This window comes from Saccopteryx leptura, chromosome 3 (assembly GCF_036850995.1).
Source record: "Saccopteryx leptura isolate mSacLep1 chromosome 3, mSacLep1_pri_phased_curated, whole genome shotgun sequence".
In the NCBI taxonomy this organism is placed as follows: domain Eukaryota; kingdom Metazoa; phylum Chordata; class Mammalia; order Chiroptera; family Emballonuridae; genus Saccopteryx; species Saccopteryx leptura.
Window position 1 is genome coordinate 138,727,254 of NC_089505.1, and position 17,275 is coordinate 138,744,528.

Here is a 17,275-nt window from a genome sequence, read left to right on the forward strand (position 1 = left end):
ATCCTGGGCGTCGCCATGTTGCGACCAGAGCCACTCTAGCGCCTGGGGCAGAGGCCACAGAGCCATCCCCAGCGCCCGGGCCATCTTTGCTCCAATGGAGCCTTGGCTGCGGGAGGGGAAGAGAGAGACAGAGAGGAAAGCGCGGCGGAGGGGTGGAGAAGCAAATGGGCGCTTCTCCTGTGTGCCCTGGCCGGGAATCGAACCCGGGTCCTCCGCACGCTAGGCCGACGCTCTACCGCTGAGCCAACCGGCCAGGGCTCTTTTTTGAATGAGTTTTTTTTTTCTATAATCAGGCTGTTGGTCTCATTGATTTTTCATTGTGTAGCCTCTTAGTTCAGTTCTATCATGCTGCCTCTGGCAGAAGTTTTACTTTCTTTTCTTCTTTTGCAGAAACCGGGCTTACTTGGTGAACCCCCAGCCATGGTCCTTCAGACTGCAGTAGGGATAGGGTCAGCAGTCCCCTTGAAAACAGAGTTGGGTCATCATGGAGAAGCACATAAAAGTAAATGATGCGTATTTACTGGGAAGTCAGTAAACAGATTTGAGATGTAAAGATAGTTTTCTTTGTATTCTGCTTTTTACGGGAGGGTCAAATTTGAATTTTATTTAGTCATTTAAAATTTTCAGTTCCCTTTTGGCTTTTCTGTTTTGTTTTTTTTTGTATTTTTCCAAAGCTGGAAACGGGGAAGCAGTCAGACAGACTCCCGTAGGCGCCCGACCAGGATTCACCCGGCATGCCCACCAGGAGGCGATGCTCTGCCCATCTGGGGTGTCGCTCTGTCGCTACCAGAGCCACTCTAGTGCCTGGGGCAGAGGCCAAGGAGCCATCCTCAGCGCCCGGGCCAACTTTGCTCCAATGGAGCCTTGGCTGCAGGAGGGGAAGAGAGAGACAGAGAGGAAGGAGAGGGGGGGAGGTGAAGAAGTAGATGGGCGTTTCTCCTGTGTGCCCTGGCCGGGAATCGAACCCGGGACTCCTGCACGCCAGGCCGACGCTCTACCACTGAGCCAACTGGCCAGGGCTCTGTTTTTAATAATAGGAAACTATTTAGTATGTTACTAATTCACTTGTTTCCATGCCAATATAAGACTTTCCCTGTTGGATATGCTTTAATATTTGATGAAGGTTCACAGCAGCATGGGGCAGAGACATCGATCCATTTGAGACTGACATGCTGCCCACTGGGCTGACAACACTTTACACGGGCATCCATTTAATTTTCACTTGGATAAGAAACCCTTAGCTTTTATAAAGAAATACCTGGTGTTTGTAAAATTCAAGTTTATTTGTATCATTTTTTAAATGTGATCTCTAAATTAGTATTAGAAGAAGAAGAATAACGTATAATTTTTTAAGAGAAAAACAGGAGCATGGTAGTTACCATGCTTTCTAACTTGAATAAGATTTTGAAAGATAATTTCAGTTTGAAGGTTAATTGAAATTTGTTTGAAGTGAGCATGCTGATGGGGAAAAAGGGCAACCATTAATGAAGTAAAAATTATATATGAGTAACATACACATTTGTACATAAAACCAAGTTAGATGATCAAATAAATCAGTTCTGACTGTTGTTATTGGCTGTGCAAAAATTAAACCATTATACAGACAGGTATAGGAATTTTTATGGTATGATGGGGTCTTCCTAAAAATCAGATTTTGTATGCCTAAAAGCTTATGCAAATGGTTATTATTTGTGTTTGATTAAATAATAAGCCATTTTCTTTAGCATGGGCTGCACTAAGAACACTGAAAATTCAGTGTTCAAATAAATATATTGTTAAGAGATAAAACTATTCATCTTTAACTATATAACACTAAAAATAATTTAAGAAATTTATTCACTGGCTTGAGTCTGGGTTCATCAACATGATCTCTTGGTCACTGGCTTGAGATCAAAAGTTGCTGGCTTGAGCCCAAGGTCACTGGCTTAAGCAAGGGGTCGCTGGCTAGGCTTGAGCGCCCCCTCTCCCCTGTCAGTGCACGTATGAGAAGCAATCAATGAACAACTCGGGTGCCACAACTACAAGTTGATGCTTCTCATCTCTCTCCCTTCCTGTCTCTGTCTTTATCTCTCTGTGTCTCTCTGCCTCTCACTAAAATAAACCAAGAAAACTATTAGCCTGACCTGTGATGGCACAGTGGATAAAGCGTCAGCCTAGAATGGTGAGGTCGCCAGTTCAAAACCCTGGGCTTACCTGTTCAAGGCACATACTAGAAGCAACTACTGCAAGTTGCTGCTTCCCTTTCTTCTCCACCTTTTTTTCTCTCTCTCTCCTCTTTGTAAAATCAATAGAATCTTTAAAAAAAAATAAAGAAATTTGTTATTTTTCAAAATATAAATTTGACTTAGTTATAAACATTTGATCTCTTTATTTAATTTTGACCAATAGGTTTTTAAAAAGTGAAATGGTTCAGAATTTATTAAAACTTCCATTTTTCCCCCAGCATTTTTTGTTATTATTGATAAATAAAACTTTTCATGTGTTAAATTTAGTGGTTATCTACTTAGAAATACTGATTTTTTTTTTTTAAGAAGTGCTGTACTGATGGTTAAAAATCAGCAGTCTCTCTAGGTTAAAAAAAAATCTTGATTTGTAGGATTTGTGGATTTCTGAGTGTAAGCATGCCAGCCATGGTCAGTGCAGGTCACCAAAGTGAAGTCATTGAATGGGGAGCTGGGAAGAGATGAGCTGGTGCAAGTCAGCTGATCAAATTTATTGTTGCTGTTAGTCTAATTTTATCAATTTTTAAGTGTCAGAATTTTTTTAATTGAAGATTTTCCCTTCAGATACAGAAGCAGGCAATTACAATGATGGGGCATTAAAAGAGGGCACCGATGTCACTCAGATGCCAAAAAGTACATAAATTTTGCCCTCAACTTTTTTTCTTCTTTTCCAAGTAAAAGGAAGGGGGATAGAGAAACAGTTTTCCACATGCACCCTGACCAGGATCCACCCAGCATTTGAGACTGATGCTCTGCCCATTTGGGGCCATGCTTACAACTAAGCTAGTTTTAGTACCTGAGGAGGCTCTAGGGAGCCATCCTCAGCACCTGGGGCTGATGTACTCGAACCACTCAAGCCAGGGCTGCAGAAAGGGAAGAGAGAGAGAGAGAGAGAGAAGGGAAGGAGTGTAGAAGCAGATGGTCACTTTTCCTGTGTGCCCTAACTGGGAATTGAACCTAGGACATTCAGACGTCCGGCTGACACTCTACCACTGAGCTGCAGGCTCTGGCTGCACTCAACTTTTAAAATAGTCAATTATAACTAAAAAAATATAGTATCCTGGAGACTGTTCTGGAAGTTGTTTAAGAAAAGCATGATTGCTATTAGAGATTTTTGTTTTCCCATATAGGAACCTGCTAATTTACAACCTGTAATCTCACCTTTTGAATTTAACTCTTCTCTAATAGGTTAAAAAAATAAAAGGTTAATTTGCATTTTACCTATAACTTAAAATCAAAAGGACTATTGTAAATACATCTTGTCTAACCAAAAGTTCTTTGTGTTTGTGGTTCACTACAGCATCTAATTTGATCCCAACTCAAACAACTGTAACATCTGGAGCGGGCATGTTGCCATTCTTTCCAAATCAGCACAGTGCTGGACAAGCTGGGCCAGGGCATGGGAATTCTCAGGAGAAACAGCCCGCAGAAGGAAATTTATCAGGGTCCCAGACTTATCTCCAGAGCTTTCCAAATCCTAATGCTGGAGGTTTGCTGACAGGACACCCTAAGCAACAACAAAGTCAGCCAAAGGGCATGGAGATGAGTTCAGGGGTAAGAAAACTGTGTGTGTGTGCATGTCCATACACACAAACACATCTGTGCAAACAATGCAGGTTTGTGCTGTGTGTGTGTATATGTTTGTGTTTGTGTCTGTATACAGGGAGTATATACCTTATATATGTGTGGGTAATATATATATATTATATATGTGTGTGTGTGTAATATATATATATGTTCTTTTAAATTATATCTTAAATGAGATTATTCTATTTCTAGAATATTCTAATTTTTCAGGTGATGTAATTTATGAAGTATCAAAGTAATCTTAACTATTTTTAAATTTCAAAGGAAGTTAATATAAAATATGAGTTACAAACTAGATAATTGCAAAAAACATGACTTTTTCATAGTGTGCACGTCTCAAAACATAAGATACTGAACTAAAAAAAAAAAACTTTTACTATATGCAAAAATCCATCTTTTGATAATTATGTTAGCTGATGGTTAAAACTATGCTTAATTACTTGCCAGTTTGTCAGTAAATAATTTTAATTTGTGTAAAATTAGTTTTTTAAGACCACTGATATAAAAGAATTTAAATATGAATTTTTATTATAAATATTTGCCTCTAAAAAGTTTGAGATAATTATGGTTTTAAAAAATACTTGAAGCCCTGGCCGGCTAGCTCAGCGGTAGAGAGTTGGCCTGGTGTGTGGACGTCTTGGGTTTGATTCCCAGCCAGGGGACACAGGAGAAGTGCCCATCTGCTTCTCCACCCCTCCCCCTCTCCTTTCTCTCTGTCTCTTCCCCTCCTGCAGCCAAGGCTCCATTGGAGCAAAGTTGGCCCGGGCGCTGAGGATGGCTCCATGGCCTCCGCCTCAGGTGCTAGAATGGCTCCAGTTGCAATGGAGCAATGCCCCAGATGGGCAGAGCATCACCCTCTGGTGGACGTGCTGGGTGGATCCCGGTAGGGCTCAAGTGGGAGTTTGTTTCTCTGCTTCCCTTCTTCTCACTTTAAAAAATACTAAGTAAATAAATAAAAAAAATATAAACTAGTTCAAAATTGTATAATTTGGAAAAGCTTAGGAGTGTCATTACTACTTATTATATAATATTTATAAGGCTTTCTAAGTAAATAATGCTGTTCTTTAAGATACACTTATTTTTTCTATTTTAAATGTCTTTTATAGCTATTTAAGGTATTTTAATGTTTAGAGGGAGAGTTAATTTTCTTTTATCTGAAAGATGTCAGTCAGTTGTTAAATTCTAATCTATCCAAAAGAATCTAATCTTTGTTTTAATTCTGGAAGTTTTTACCCAGTCATTTTAATCGTTCATAAAACACAAACATTTATAAGTGTTATAATTGTTAGGTAGAATACAGTACATTTAATTTATATTTTATTTGTACTTTACCTTTTGTTTTTTTAGTGGATTAAACTCAGGCTATAAGGAGAATGAGGAAAAAATGTACATACTTGACTGTGTTCAAATGTCAAAATAATATTGAATTTGTAAGAGGTTTGGTGTCACTTAGTCCAAGCAGGATGTATGGATAGAATATCCTACAATTAAAAAATTAAACTGCTAAGGCGGTTTTTCATAGAATAAATTTTAAAAACTTATCTGTACTATTAATTTCTTGGGTTATTGAAGGAAATTAAACAAGCAGAACTCATATATGAATATACTTTTTGCACAGAATCTTTTATTCATATTAAATGCAAGTACCAAGGTCTCTAGTAAAACTAGATATGAGGTGATGTACATAATGGGCAATTGAGAGTCTATTCATAGGAAGCCAGCTTAAGTCAGGCAGGGTCTGGAAAACAAGTCCTGTGAAGAATTGAAGGAAGTGTGTGTGTGTGTGTGTGTGTGTGTGTGTGTGTGTGTGTGTGTATGTGTGTGTGTGTGTGTATGGAACTTGGGAAGGAATGACAGGTTGGATATATACATTTAAAAAGAAATATTCATAGACTAGTCAAATGATATTTTGTGTTTCTTTAGTGGACAGAACTAGTCCAATAAGTATGACATATAATAATGCAGATTCACGCTTAACATAACAAAGAACGATTGAAGCTTTAAATTTAAGAGAAAGTTTCACACTTGACCTGTGGTGGCACAGTGGGTAGAGTGTAAACCTGGAACTCTGAGATCGCTGGTTAGAAACCTAAGGTTGCAGGCTTGAGCACAGGCTCCCTTGCTTAAGTATGGGGTCACTGGCTTGAATGTGAGATTGTAGACACAATCCCAAGGTTACCAGTATGAGCCCAAGGTCGCTGGCTTGAGCAAGGAATCTGTGATTTAACTTGAACCCTAGGCTGCTAGTCAGATCCTTGGTCAAGGCATTTACAAGACGCAATCAATGCTCAACTAAAATGAAGCAACAAGATGGTGCCTCTCTTTCTCTTTCTCCCCTTCCTCCCTCCCTCCCTCCCTCCCTCCCTCCCTCCCTCCCTCCCTCCCTCCCTCCCTCCCTCCCTCCCTCCCTCCCTTCTTTCCTCCCTCCCTCCCTCCCTTCTTTCCTTCCTTCCTTCTCCCTCTCTTCCTGTCTATCTCTAAAAAAAAAAAAAAGTTTCACAAAGATGTGAATGTCATCTCACTGAAAGCAATTATGCTGACCATAGGTGAGCATCTGGCTAGATTGTTGTAGAAGTGATCCTCTTTCTGATAATAGGAGGTTGGACCAGGCAACCTCAAAGTATGGTTTCCAGATATGTCAAGATTTTGGACTTTGTTAAACAGTCTGTTTAACTCAGTTTTAGGTGTGTTGTTTAATTTCTACATATCTGAGTTTTCCAATTTTTTCCTATTATTGATACATAGTTTCATACCTCTATGGTCAGAACAATACTTGATATGATTCCAATGTTCTTAAATTTGTTAAGTCATGTTTTGTCATTCAGTATATGATGTATTTTTTTGCTTCTGTTTTTTGTGTCATATCCAAGAAATTACTCCCAAATTTGATATTATGAAACTTTCCATCTAAGCTTTTCTTTTAAGAGTTATAGTTTTAGCTCTTACATTTAGGTCTTTGATGCATTTTGAGTTAAGTTCTGTATATGGTGTTAGGTAAGGATCTACTTCATTCTTTTACATGTAACTATCCGAGTTTCCCAACATTTTTGTTGAAAAGGCTGTTCATTCCCCATTGAATAATCTTGACATTCATCAAAAGTCATTTAACCATATACATAAGGGGGGGGGGGTTATTTCTGGGTTTTTTTTCTGACCTATTTCATTTATCTCTGTGTCTGTTTTTATGCCAGTACCACACTGTTGAGATTACTGTAGCTTTGTAGTAAGGTTTGAAATCAGAAAGCATGAGTCCTCCATGTTTCTTTTTCACCTTTTCAAGATTGTTTCAACTTTTTAGGGTCCCTTGATATTTTATATGAAACTAAAGATGGGTTTATTCTTTTCTGCAAAATAGTTGGAATTTTGATAGGGATTATTGAATCTGTAGATGATTTGGGGCTGTATTGACATTTTAACAGCATTAAGTCTTCCAATCCATGAACATGGGATGTCTTTTCATTTATTTGTCTTACTAAATGCCTTCCAGCAATGTTTAGTGGTTTTTAGTGTACAAGTATTTCTCTTTGGTTCAGTTAATTCCTAAGTATTTTATTCTACTGGAATTGTTTTCTTAGTTTTCTTTTTGTATTGTTCTTTGTTAATATATATATAGAAACACAACTGGTTTTTGCATGTTGATTTTTGTCTCCTGAAATTCACTTATTCAAACAGTTTGTTTTTATGTAATCTTTAGGATTTTCATGTTATCTGCAAACAGATAATTGTACTTTTTTTTTCTAACTTGGATGCCTTTTATATCTTTTTTTCTGATTAATTTCTTTAGCTAGAATTGCAATACTGTGTTGAACAGAAGTGCCGGAGGCATGTTTGTCTTATTCTAGTATAATACTAGCTTTTTCATATATGAGTTATGTTATGATAGTTTCCTTATATTCCTAGTTTGTTGAAGCTGTTGAGTTTTGTCAAATGTATTTTCTGTGTCTGTCATGTGTTTCTTCCAAGATGATCATGTGGGTTTTTTCTCCCTTCATTCTGTTAATGTGATGTATTACATTGAATTATTTTTGTATGTGGAATCATCTTTGCATTCTAAGAATAAATCCCAATTGGTTATGGTATATAATCCTGTTTTACCAGATTTGGTTAGCTAGTGTTTTGTTGGTGGTTTTGCATCAATATTGATAAAAGATATTGATCTGTAGTTTTTTTGTAGTATCTGTCTGACTTTAGTACTAGGGCAATGCTGGTCTCATAGAATGAGTTAGGAAATATTCCTTTTTTTCAATTTTATGGAAGGTTTTTGAAGAAGATTGGTGTTAATTCCTCTTTAAATGTTTGAATTCTCTAGTGAAGCCATTTGGTCCAGGGCATTATTCTGGGCAATGTAATATAACTGCTAAGAAAGAAACGGTTTTTGAGGTCTGGCTCCAACACTTACTAAATGTACTCTTTAAAAAATTGTTGATAACTTTATTTCTGCAAATGCGGTATGGAATTTGTTTTTTCTTGTGAAGACAAGTTCTTTCCTGGGTCAAGTGAGAAGGTTGTACAAGATAGCCTTTAATTCTTTTTTAGTTCTGAAGTTCTATAGTTCTAAAATAGCTTTTTAAAAACATATTTAAAAAAATAATAGCATATGAAATGTGATAATTTTAATCAATACCCAGAAATATTTCATAACTTTATATCTTAAAATATTAGTTTCCACAAGTTCTTACCACACTAAATGTCTTGAAGAATAAGTATTTCTCTCCTCTTTATGCATTATTTTCTTGTACTTCTCATTAAATACCACTCTTCTGTTTTTGATAAATAGGCTGCTTCTAAAAATCAGACTTCACTCTTGGGAGATCCACCAAAAGAAATTCGGCTCAGTAAAAATCCGTACTTGAACTTGGCCAGTGTATTGCCCAGTGTGTGCTTATCATGTAAGTGAGAACTCAGTATTAATATTTTAAAGTTCTATTAAATACTTTCCAGAATGAATTTCACTTTAGTTTTTAACTTTATAGAAGCAAATCATGCCTATTGACCAGTTAAAGCCTAAATTATGACCCAGTCTTTAAATTGAAAGAACAACTAAACCTAATACTTAAAATGCATTCTACTTTAAGGAAGACATCTTTTATAATATTTTATAAGAATATAATCAATTTATTGAATAACTATTAAATCATGATTTGAAATAATTGGGAAAAAGTTATTTGGCAATACTATAATTCTTTGCAATACATATATATAGAATCATAGTGCTAAAATAGAGATTTAAATTTCTAAGTAATCTAATATATCTGGAGTATTAGCAAAATACACCAAAAATATATGAGCTACTAATTGGCAGAAATAAAATTCTTGTTTACTTTTTTAGAGGATGTACTTATGCCTTGAATTAGGATAATTAATAGTTTTAAGAGAAAACTACAAATATGGTTTTCCCTAGAACATTGGTTGTCATTAGTGAAAAACTGAAGCTGCCTTAAGGTCTATCAGTAAACAGTTTATCATAAAATGGAGTATTATGCAACTTTTAAAAGTAATTGAGAGCTGCATGTATTAATATGAAATGATCTTTAAACAAATTAAAAGAAAAGCAACTGTATATATAAAATTTTTCCACTTGTTTATTTAAAGCTATGTATTTTTACATGTACATATTTGAATGTATAAATGCACAAAATAAATCTGGAAAAACCTGTCACCTCTAGGAAAAAAGGGTTGAATGAAAAAAGATGAAAAATGAATTTTGCTTTTAATGTGCAGTCTTTTTATTTTATAAAGTATACTCTTAAATCTAAGCATTTCTAGTGTTTTTAAAGCCAGAAAAAAATTGAAGGTGCTTTTAGTATACCTACTATATTTTTATCTAGTATTAAAAATTGATAGTTACTACTATTACATCAATAAGAATAGTTAATTTACATTTTATATGCCTTGTTTTGGAAATCAGACATTTTTTTTAATGTTTCTACCCAAAGTATTTACCTATAGGTAAGTACTTTCATTTTCATTTCTTTTAAATGAATAAGACAGTATCATATACTATATATTTTCCCCCTGGGATTATATATACTAGCAAATTAAAATTTATGTTTTATTTTTTTTTTAATATTTACTTTGTTAGAGAAGGAGGGATAGAGAGAGAGAGACAGGAACATTAACCTGTTCCTGTATGTGCCCTGACCAGGGAGGGATTGAACCGGCAATCTGTGCTTTGGGACAATGCTCTAACCAACTGAGCTGTATACAACCAGGGCAAAATTTGTGTTCTATTTGAAAATATACTGAATTAATGAGTTTTGTTCTCTGTTTATAAATTATAATAAAGCAGCCTAACTAAAATATATGTATTGATTTTGCCTTTAGCCCCTGCAAATAAAACCACTCTTCAGAAGACTGGAATTGCAAGCAACATTCTGGATGCAATTTCTCAGGAAAATGAATCAAAACACACATCGGAAAAGTGCGTTGCTTTTTCTCAACCTTTTGGTGATTATACACAGGTAAATGAGTCTCAGATTTTGATGATATACAGAAAAATTGGTTCAACTATATATTGAGTTCACTGAATATGAAATTGTGATTCCTGTAATGGAGGAAATTGAAATTGTACTGATCTGCACAGTATTTCTTGCTCACAATTTGGAATTTTGGGACACATTCAAAAGATTGTTAGGTATCATTTTTCACTATTTACCTGTTTTCATCGTTTACACAAATGATTGGCAAACTACAGAGAGCAGGACCTGTTTAGTGAATAAAGTTTTACTGGAATAGGGCATGTTTGTCCATTTGCATTGTTGTCTGTGGTGCTGTTGTGCTACAGCGTTAGAGCTGAGTAGTTACAGTAGAGACTATAAGGCTGCAAGATTAAATGTTTACAATCTGGCTCTTTACAGAAAAACTCTGCCGACCTCTGATTTATACCAGTGTAGACTTGACTGAGAAACCTGAAGAAATGCCTCTGTTCTTTACCACTACTCATTGATGTAGAAACATGATATTACAGGCACTGCGATGCTAAATTTTAAATCAAGCAGTCAATAATGTGAAAAGTATTGTATTCATAAGATATACTGCACCATTCTCTACTAATGACAATTTTGCTTTGCTTCTTTTTTTTCCTTCAGTGTATTCTTAGTGGCTTAAGCTGAGTGTATATGTTATGTTAGCAGCATATGATGGTGTAATCATGAGAGTCTTATGAGTAGTCAGCCTCTTCTCAGCTCTGTCCAACCTATGGGAGCAGTGCTTCCACTTTGGAGCCACTATCTTTTTCTTGGAGCCACTTCCTTTTTCTCACCTGTCTCTAATAAACTTAGAAAACCAGTGTGAATTCATTTAGAACAGTTGATGCCTCAGTATGCTTTTATGATAGAGTATTAGAAAACCAGGTCAAGTAGACTATAGAAATGGTGCAACTGGATATTAGCAAAATATATAATAGAGTCTCATATACCTATGGAAAAGCTGGAGAGATCTAGGGGAAGATAATGTAATTTGATGATCATGAATTGATACAACCTGGAAGGCATTCTCTTATATTTTTCATAAAATTCCATCTTCACTTATTAGCTAACATTTTAAGTAATGACTTAGGTAAGGACATTGAATGCTGATTATATTTCCAGGTAACAAAAGCCAAAAAAATTATCATGGATATATGCAATCATTTATGAATAGTTAATAGTTGTAAAAATTAGAGACAACTTAAATTTCCAACAACTTATAAGACTGAGTAAATAAATTGTTATATTTATACCAAGAAATACAATGTAAATATTAAAAATCATATAAAACAATATATGAACACATGGTAAAAAGTTTTATAATCTATGTTAATTTTAAAACTTTATAAAATATAGCCTGGTGCAATTCTGATTTTGTTTCTTTACAAGGAACACATTTTATTTTTATTAACAAGAGGAAGTACAATAATTTTAAAATTGAGTTAAATGTATGATTAAGTTTTAAAAGTTATTGTACTTACCTTTCATTTCACTTTTGCTTTTCTCAGGAGCAATTTTATTAGATTATGGTGGTTTCTGAATACTTATCCACAGAAAAACACTTTGCCATGTACACATGGAGAAACTCTGTGATAAGGATGCCTTTTGCATTGCCAGCCTTCTTGCTGCCTCTGACTTGCTTATCCAGAGCTGCTGTGCAGGTGTGGATCGGCCCTGGATTCAGTGTTCCCTTGGGCAGTCTCTGCTATTTCCTCATGCTTGTTCATAAAGTGAGAGTTGTTCTCTATTGTATGCTTTCATCCTTATAAAGTAAACTTAATTAAGTGTTACCAATGGAATAAAGTAACTAGTAAAAGGTGGTCATATTTTAGGAAGTCCTTCTACTGTTTCCACTGCTAAAATGGAGAAAAAGGTCTAAGGGAAAGAAACAAACATTTTGTTTGTTTAACACTTGCCCCCCATGCTTTGCAATGAAAGCATTAAGTCTTTCTAATAATCCTAAGATTTAAATGACCACCTCTATAATACAAGTGGAAAGCATACCCAGATAAATAATCTTTCCAAGTTCATGTAGTTAGTAAATGATTTCTTTGATTTCAAAGTCCACAATATTTTCATTATACTATGGAGATGTTTCTTCAGGCATAAAATCAGTGCTTCATAGAACCTGTTTGGTTGTTTGTTTTGTATTGGCCACTATGCATAAAGATTAGGAGAGATGGTTATGTCAAGATATAGATGGATGTAGTAATCTCTGTCTCCAGTAAAAGCATCACATTTCAAAATCCTAATTGTCATTCCATTATTGGTGAAATTGCTTGTGTCAGATTACTCCTCCTGCAGATAATTGTTATTAAATTGTATTAATATGAAAGAAAAACAACTGTTGGTAGGCTCTTGAATAACCAAAAGCAGGCAGAAACTGAAGGGGAGACAGTCCTTGAAAGAGGGAACCTGCACTGGGTGAGTTTTGTATTTCAGTGGCTTTTTGCCTACCACCGTCCCCTAGTTGAGGCAGAAAGGTGCAGTCTTACCAGAGGACAGAGTTCAGAACAGAAAGCAAGGCTGAAAAATAAGGAGGGTAATTTCAGGAAAAGGGGGGTGCAGAAGAAGGAACCTAAAAATCTCTATATAAACTCAGCCCAAGTACCCTTGATTGACTTCTGAACTATGTTTGTGTGAGGGAGGCTACAGGGAACCTGGTGGAAAACAACAGATGGAAAGCTAAAGAACTGTAAAGAGATACAACTCTTCCCCAGCGCAGAGGAGACAGTTTGAAGTTTTGGAGTTTTTTTGGTATGTTTCCGAAGCCAGAAACGGGGAGGCAGTCAGACAGACTCCCAGATGCGCCTGATCAGGATCCACCTGGAACGCCCACCAGGGGGCGATGCTCTGCCCATCTGGGACATTGCTATGTTGCAACCGGAGCCATTCTAGCGCCTGAGGCAGAGGCCACAGAGCCATCCTCAGCGCCCGGGCCAACTTTGCTCCAATGGAGCCTCGGCTGCGGGAGGGGAAGAGAGAGACAGAGAGGAAGGAGAGGGGGAGGGGTGGAGAAGCAGATGGGCGCTTCTCCTGTGTGCCCTGGCCGGGAATCAAACCCGGGACTCCTGCACGCCAGGCCAACGCTCTACCACTGAGCCAACTGGCCAGGGCCACAGTTTGAAGTTTGAATTCAGAAAAGGTAACTCCTTTTTACAACAAAAATCAACAGTCTTCAGAGGAAAATTATATAACCCATAGTCTCTATGATCTATCACCTACAATGTCCAGTAAATAAAAATTACTAGGTAGTTGAAGAAACAAGAAGATGTGACCTGCCATTAAGAGGAAAGGAGCAATCCCAGGATAACCCAGATGTTGATCTTTAGTAGATAGTCTTATCTAAAACAACTATTATAAATACGTTCAAGAACTTAAAGGAAAATAAGGTCAAAATGAACAGATAGGTAATTTCAGGAAGAAATATAATCTAAAAAAGAAGATAGAAACTCTAGAATTAAAATGTATAGTATCTGAAAAAGATACATAGGATGGGCTTAGAAGAAGGTTGGAGAAAGCAAGGGGGAATGTTCAATTAACATGGACAAATCAAAAGAAATAATTCAAGCTGAAGATCAGAGAGGAAGAGGTTGAAAACCAGTGATCCTCAGGGATCAGAGGGACAATATAAGGCCATCTAAAATAAGTGTAATTGGAGTCTCAGGAGGAGAGGAGTTATGGGGCATAAAATATTTGAAAAAGTAATGGTAAAACATCTCAGAAATTTAGTTGAAAAAACTTACAGATCTAACAGGCTCAGAGACCTCCTCTGCAAAACAGGATAAAAAACAATTATATCCAGACACATTAGTTAATATGCTGAAAACCAAAGTTATAGTGAGATTATTGTGAAAGTAACCACAGAAAAATAACACATTATCTTGAGCTAGTTTTTCAACCTTGGCACTGTTGACATTCTGGGCTGGATACCTCTCTGTTGTGGCAGGACTGTCTTATACGTTGTTAGATGTTAGCACCATTCTTTTTCTCTTCCCATTAGATTGCCCACCACTGAGAACCACTTGTTAAAACAACTGGCAAAAAGGCACTATATTTTCTCTGTTTAAAATTTATTTTAAAGCAACATTGTAACATTACATTGTGAGGTTTGTAATGTATGTAGATATAACGTACATATTTGACAACAGTACAAAAAACAGAATAGGGTGAATGAAATTATGTTTATGGGATTATTACATTAGAACAATATTATGTCTAGGCTGTGATAAATTATGGAATACATATTGTGATACAGAGAGCAATCACTAAAAAATACAAAAAGTGTAGCTAAAATGTCATTAGTTTATTACAATATAATTTTAAGAACACTTGATTAAGCCAAAAATATCAGGAAAGGGGAGAAAATAGTTTGGATAGAAGACAAATAGCTAAATGATAAATCTCAGTTGAATGAAATAGTTAAATGAAAAAGGACTACATGCTCTCATTAAAACAGATTATCAGAACAAGTCAAGATTATGCATTTTTACCACATCTTTTTTTATTAGTGTATTTATTGATTTTTTTTTTAAGAGAGAGAAAAACATTGACCTGTTTCTATATGTGCCCTGATCCAGGACTAAACCCAGCAGCCTTTGCACATCTGAACGTTGCTGTAAGCAACCAAGCTATTCAACCAGGGCTTTGCCATTTCTATTCAACATTTTACTAGAGGTTTCAGTGCAAAAAAGTTGTTTTTTCTTAAGGTGTAAAATAGAAAAGTAAAAGTAAAATTGTCTCTCTTTGCAAGTGACATGATTGTTTACATTAAAAAATTCTATGAATCTAAAAACACACTAAATGGCGATGGACAAAGACTTGACTTGGGTGGAGATGAACATACAATACAGTGTACAGAGATGTGTTGTAGATATAGTTATAATTGGAAACTAATTTAAATGGCTATCTCTCCCTTTTCTCTTGTTGATTATAATTAATGACAGTTGCCATTCTTGGCCCTGGCCAGTTGGCTCAGCAGTAGAGTGTTGGCCCAGCATATAGATGTTCCAGGTTTGATTCCTGGTCAGGGCACATAGGAGAAGTGATCATCTGCTTCTCCACCCCTCCCCCTCTCCTCTCTTTCTCTCTCTCTATCTCTCTCTCTCTCTCTTTTCCCCCTTCCTGCAGCCATGGCTCAGTTGGAGCAAGTTGGCCCTGGGTACTGAGGATGGTTCCATGGCCTCGCCTTAGGCACTAAAATAGTTCTGTTGCCGAGCAATGGAACAATGGCCCTAAATGGGCAGAGCATCGCCCCATAGGGCGCTGCTAGGTGGGTCTCAGTCAGGGCACATGCAGGAGTCTGTCTCTCTGCCTTCTTGCTTCTCACTTAAGAAAAATTAAAAATTTTTAAAAAGATGCATTTCCTAAATATTTGAATGGTTATTTAAAAAAATTAAATTAGAACTAGATATAGAGGGTATAGGGGGGATAAATGGTGATGGACAAAGACTTGACTTGGGTGGAGATGAACATACAATATAGTGTACAGAGATGTGTTTGTAGAATTGGGCACTTGAAACCAGTATAACTATGTTAACCAATGTCACTCCAATAAATTCATTAAAAAAAAAGAAATATAGTTACTCTAAAATTTGTAGTACATGCATTAGCAGTGATAATAACATTTTAGCCAGCTATATAATCCTATTAGCTTGAATGTACAAATGGAGTTTGAAATGTCAAGATTCAGGATAGAGATAAATACTGTATTTCCCCATGTATAAGACACTCCCATGTTTAAGATGCAACTTAAATTTGGGGTCTGAAATTTGAAAAAAATGTATTACATAAAGTTATTGAACTCAAGTTTTATTCATCATAAAATTCATACAACTCCTCATCACTGTCAAAACTCCCATCCATTAGCTTGTCCTCATCTGTGTCTGATGACAAATCTCTGTCTTCAAAAATGAGCACAAAACAAGCGCAAAAAAGTGGGAAATGCAAGTAAAATCTACAACCACTATATAAGATGCACCCAGTTTCATTTCTCCCCCCCTTTTAGTAAGTAAAATAAGTCAAAATTTCTCTTACACAATTTTTCATTTTGACTTAGTCATAAGTTTTCAATAATATAAAAGCAGCTGTTTTCAACCTTTTTAATCTCATGGCACAAACGAATTACTTAAATTCTGCAACACACCACAAAATGTATTTTTTGCTGATCTGACAAAAAAATAGATATATTGAATACTTTTGACTCATTCACACTGGGCAGCTATTTGTGTGTTGGCTATTGTCATTTTTTTTATTTGACAGTCTAAGGAAAAAGAAGTTACTGCCCCTGACCAAATAAGATATTGCATGTTTAAAAATTTTTTGTGGCACACGAGCTGAAAAGCGCTGATATAATGTAAGAGGCTGACCAGGCGATGGTGTAGTGCAGGGGTCCCCAAACTTTTTACACAGGGGGCCAGTTCACTGTCCCTCAGACCATTGGAGGGCCAGGCTATAAAAAAAACTATGAACAAATCCCTACGCACACTGCACATATCTTATTTTAAAGTAAAAAAACAAAACAGGAACAAATACAATATTTAAAGTAAAGAACAAGTAGATTTAAATCAATAAACTGACCAGTATTTCAATGGGAACTACAGGCCTGCTTTTGGCTAATGAGATGGTCAATGTCCGGTTCCATATTTGTCACTGCTAGATGTAACAAGTGATGTGACGTGCTTCCGGAGCCGTGAGGCGTGCATCCCACGTCACTGGAAGTAGTACTGTATAGAGCGATGCCATGCTTTGCGTCTCTCACTGACCACCAATGAAAGAGGTACCCCTTCCAGAAGTGTGGCGGGGGCCGGATAAATGGCCTCAGGGGGCCGCATGTGGCCCGCGGGGCCGTAGTTTGGGGACCCCTGGTGTAGTGGATAGAGCGTCGGGCTGGCTATGCAGCGGACCCAGGTTCGAAACTCCAAAGTCGCCAGCTTGAGCGCAGGCTCATCTGGTTTGAGCAAGGCTCACTAGCTTGAGCCCAAGGTCGTTGGCTTGAGC

The 17,275-nt window shown here is 36.6% G+C and overlaps 1 protein-coding gene across 6 annotated transcripts in view; it reads left to right on the plus strand.

Annotated features, from left to right (window-relative positions):
* The window catches only part of RAVER2 (ribonucleoprotein, PTB binding 2), a 157,870-nt gene that overhangs the window by 104,617 nt on the left and 35,978 nt on the right, over positions 1-17,275 (plus strand). For 3 of the 6 annotated variants that reach the window (XM_066376482.1, XM_066376480.1, XM_066376481.1), the window contains exons 8-11: positions 391-502; positions 3,523-3,776; positions 8,587-8,698; positions 10,134-10,270. In XM_066376482.1, the coding sequence (XP_066232579.1) occupies positions 391-502; positions 3,523-3,776; positions 8,587-8,698; positions 10,134-10,270 (615 nt within the window). Of the gene's footprint in view, positions 1-390; positions 503-3,522; positions 3,777-8,586; positions 8,699-10,133; positions 10,271-10,666; positions 11,408-11,784; positions 12,522-17,275 lie in introns of those variants that run through there. The other 3 variants (XM_066376484.1, XM_066376483.1, XM_066376485.1) reach the window with 3 other exon arrangements.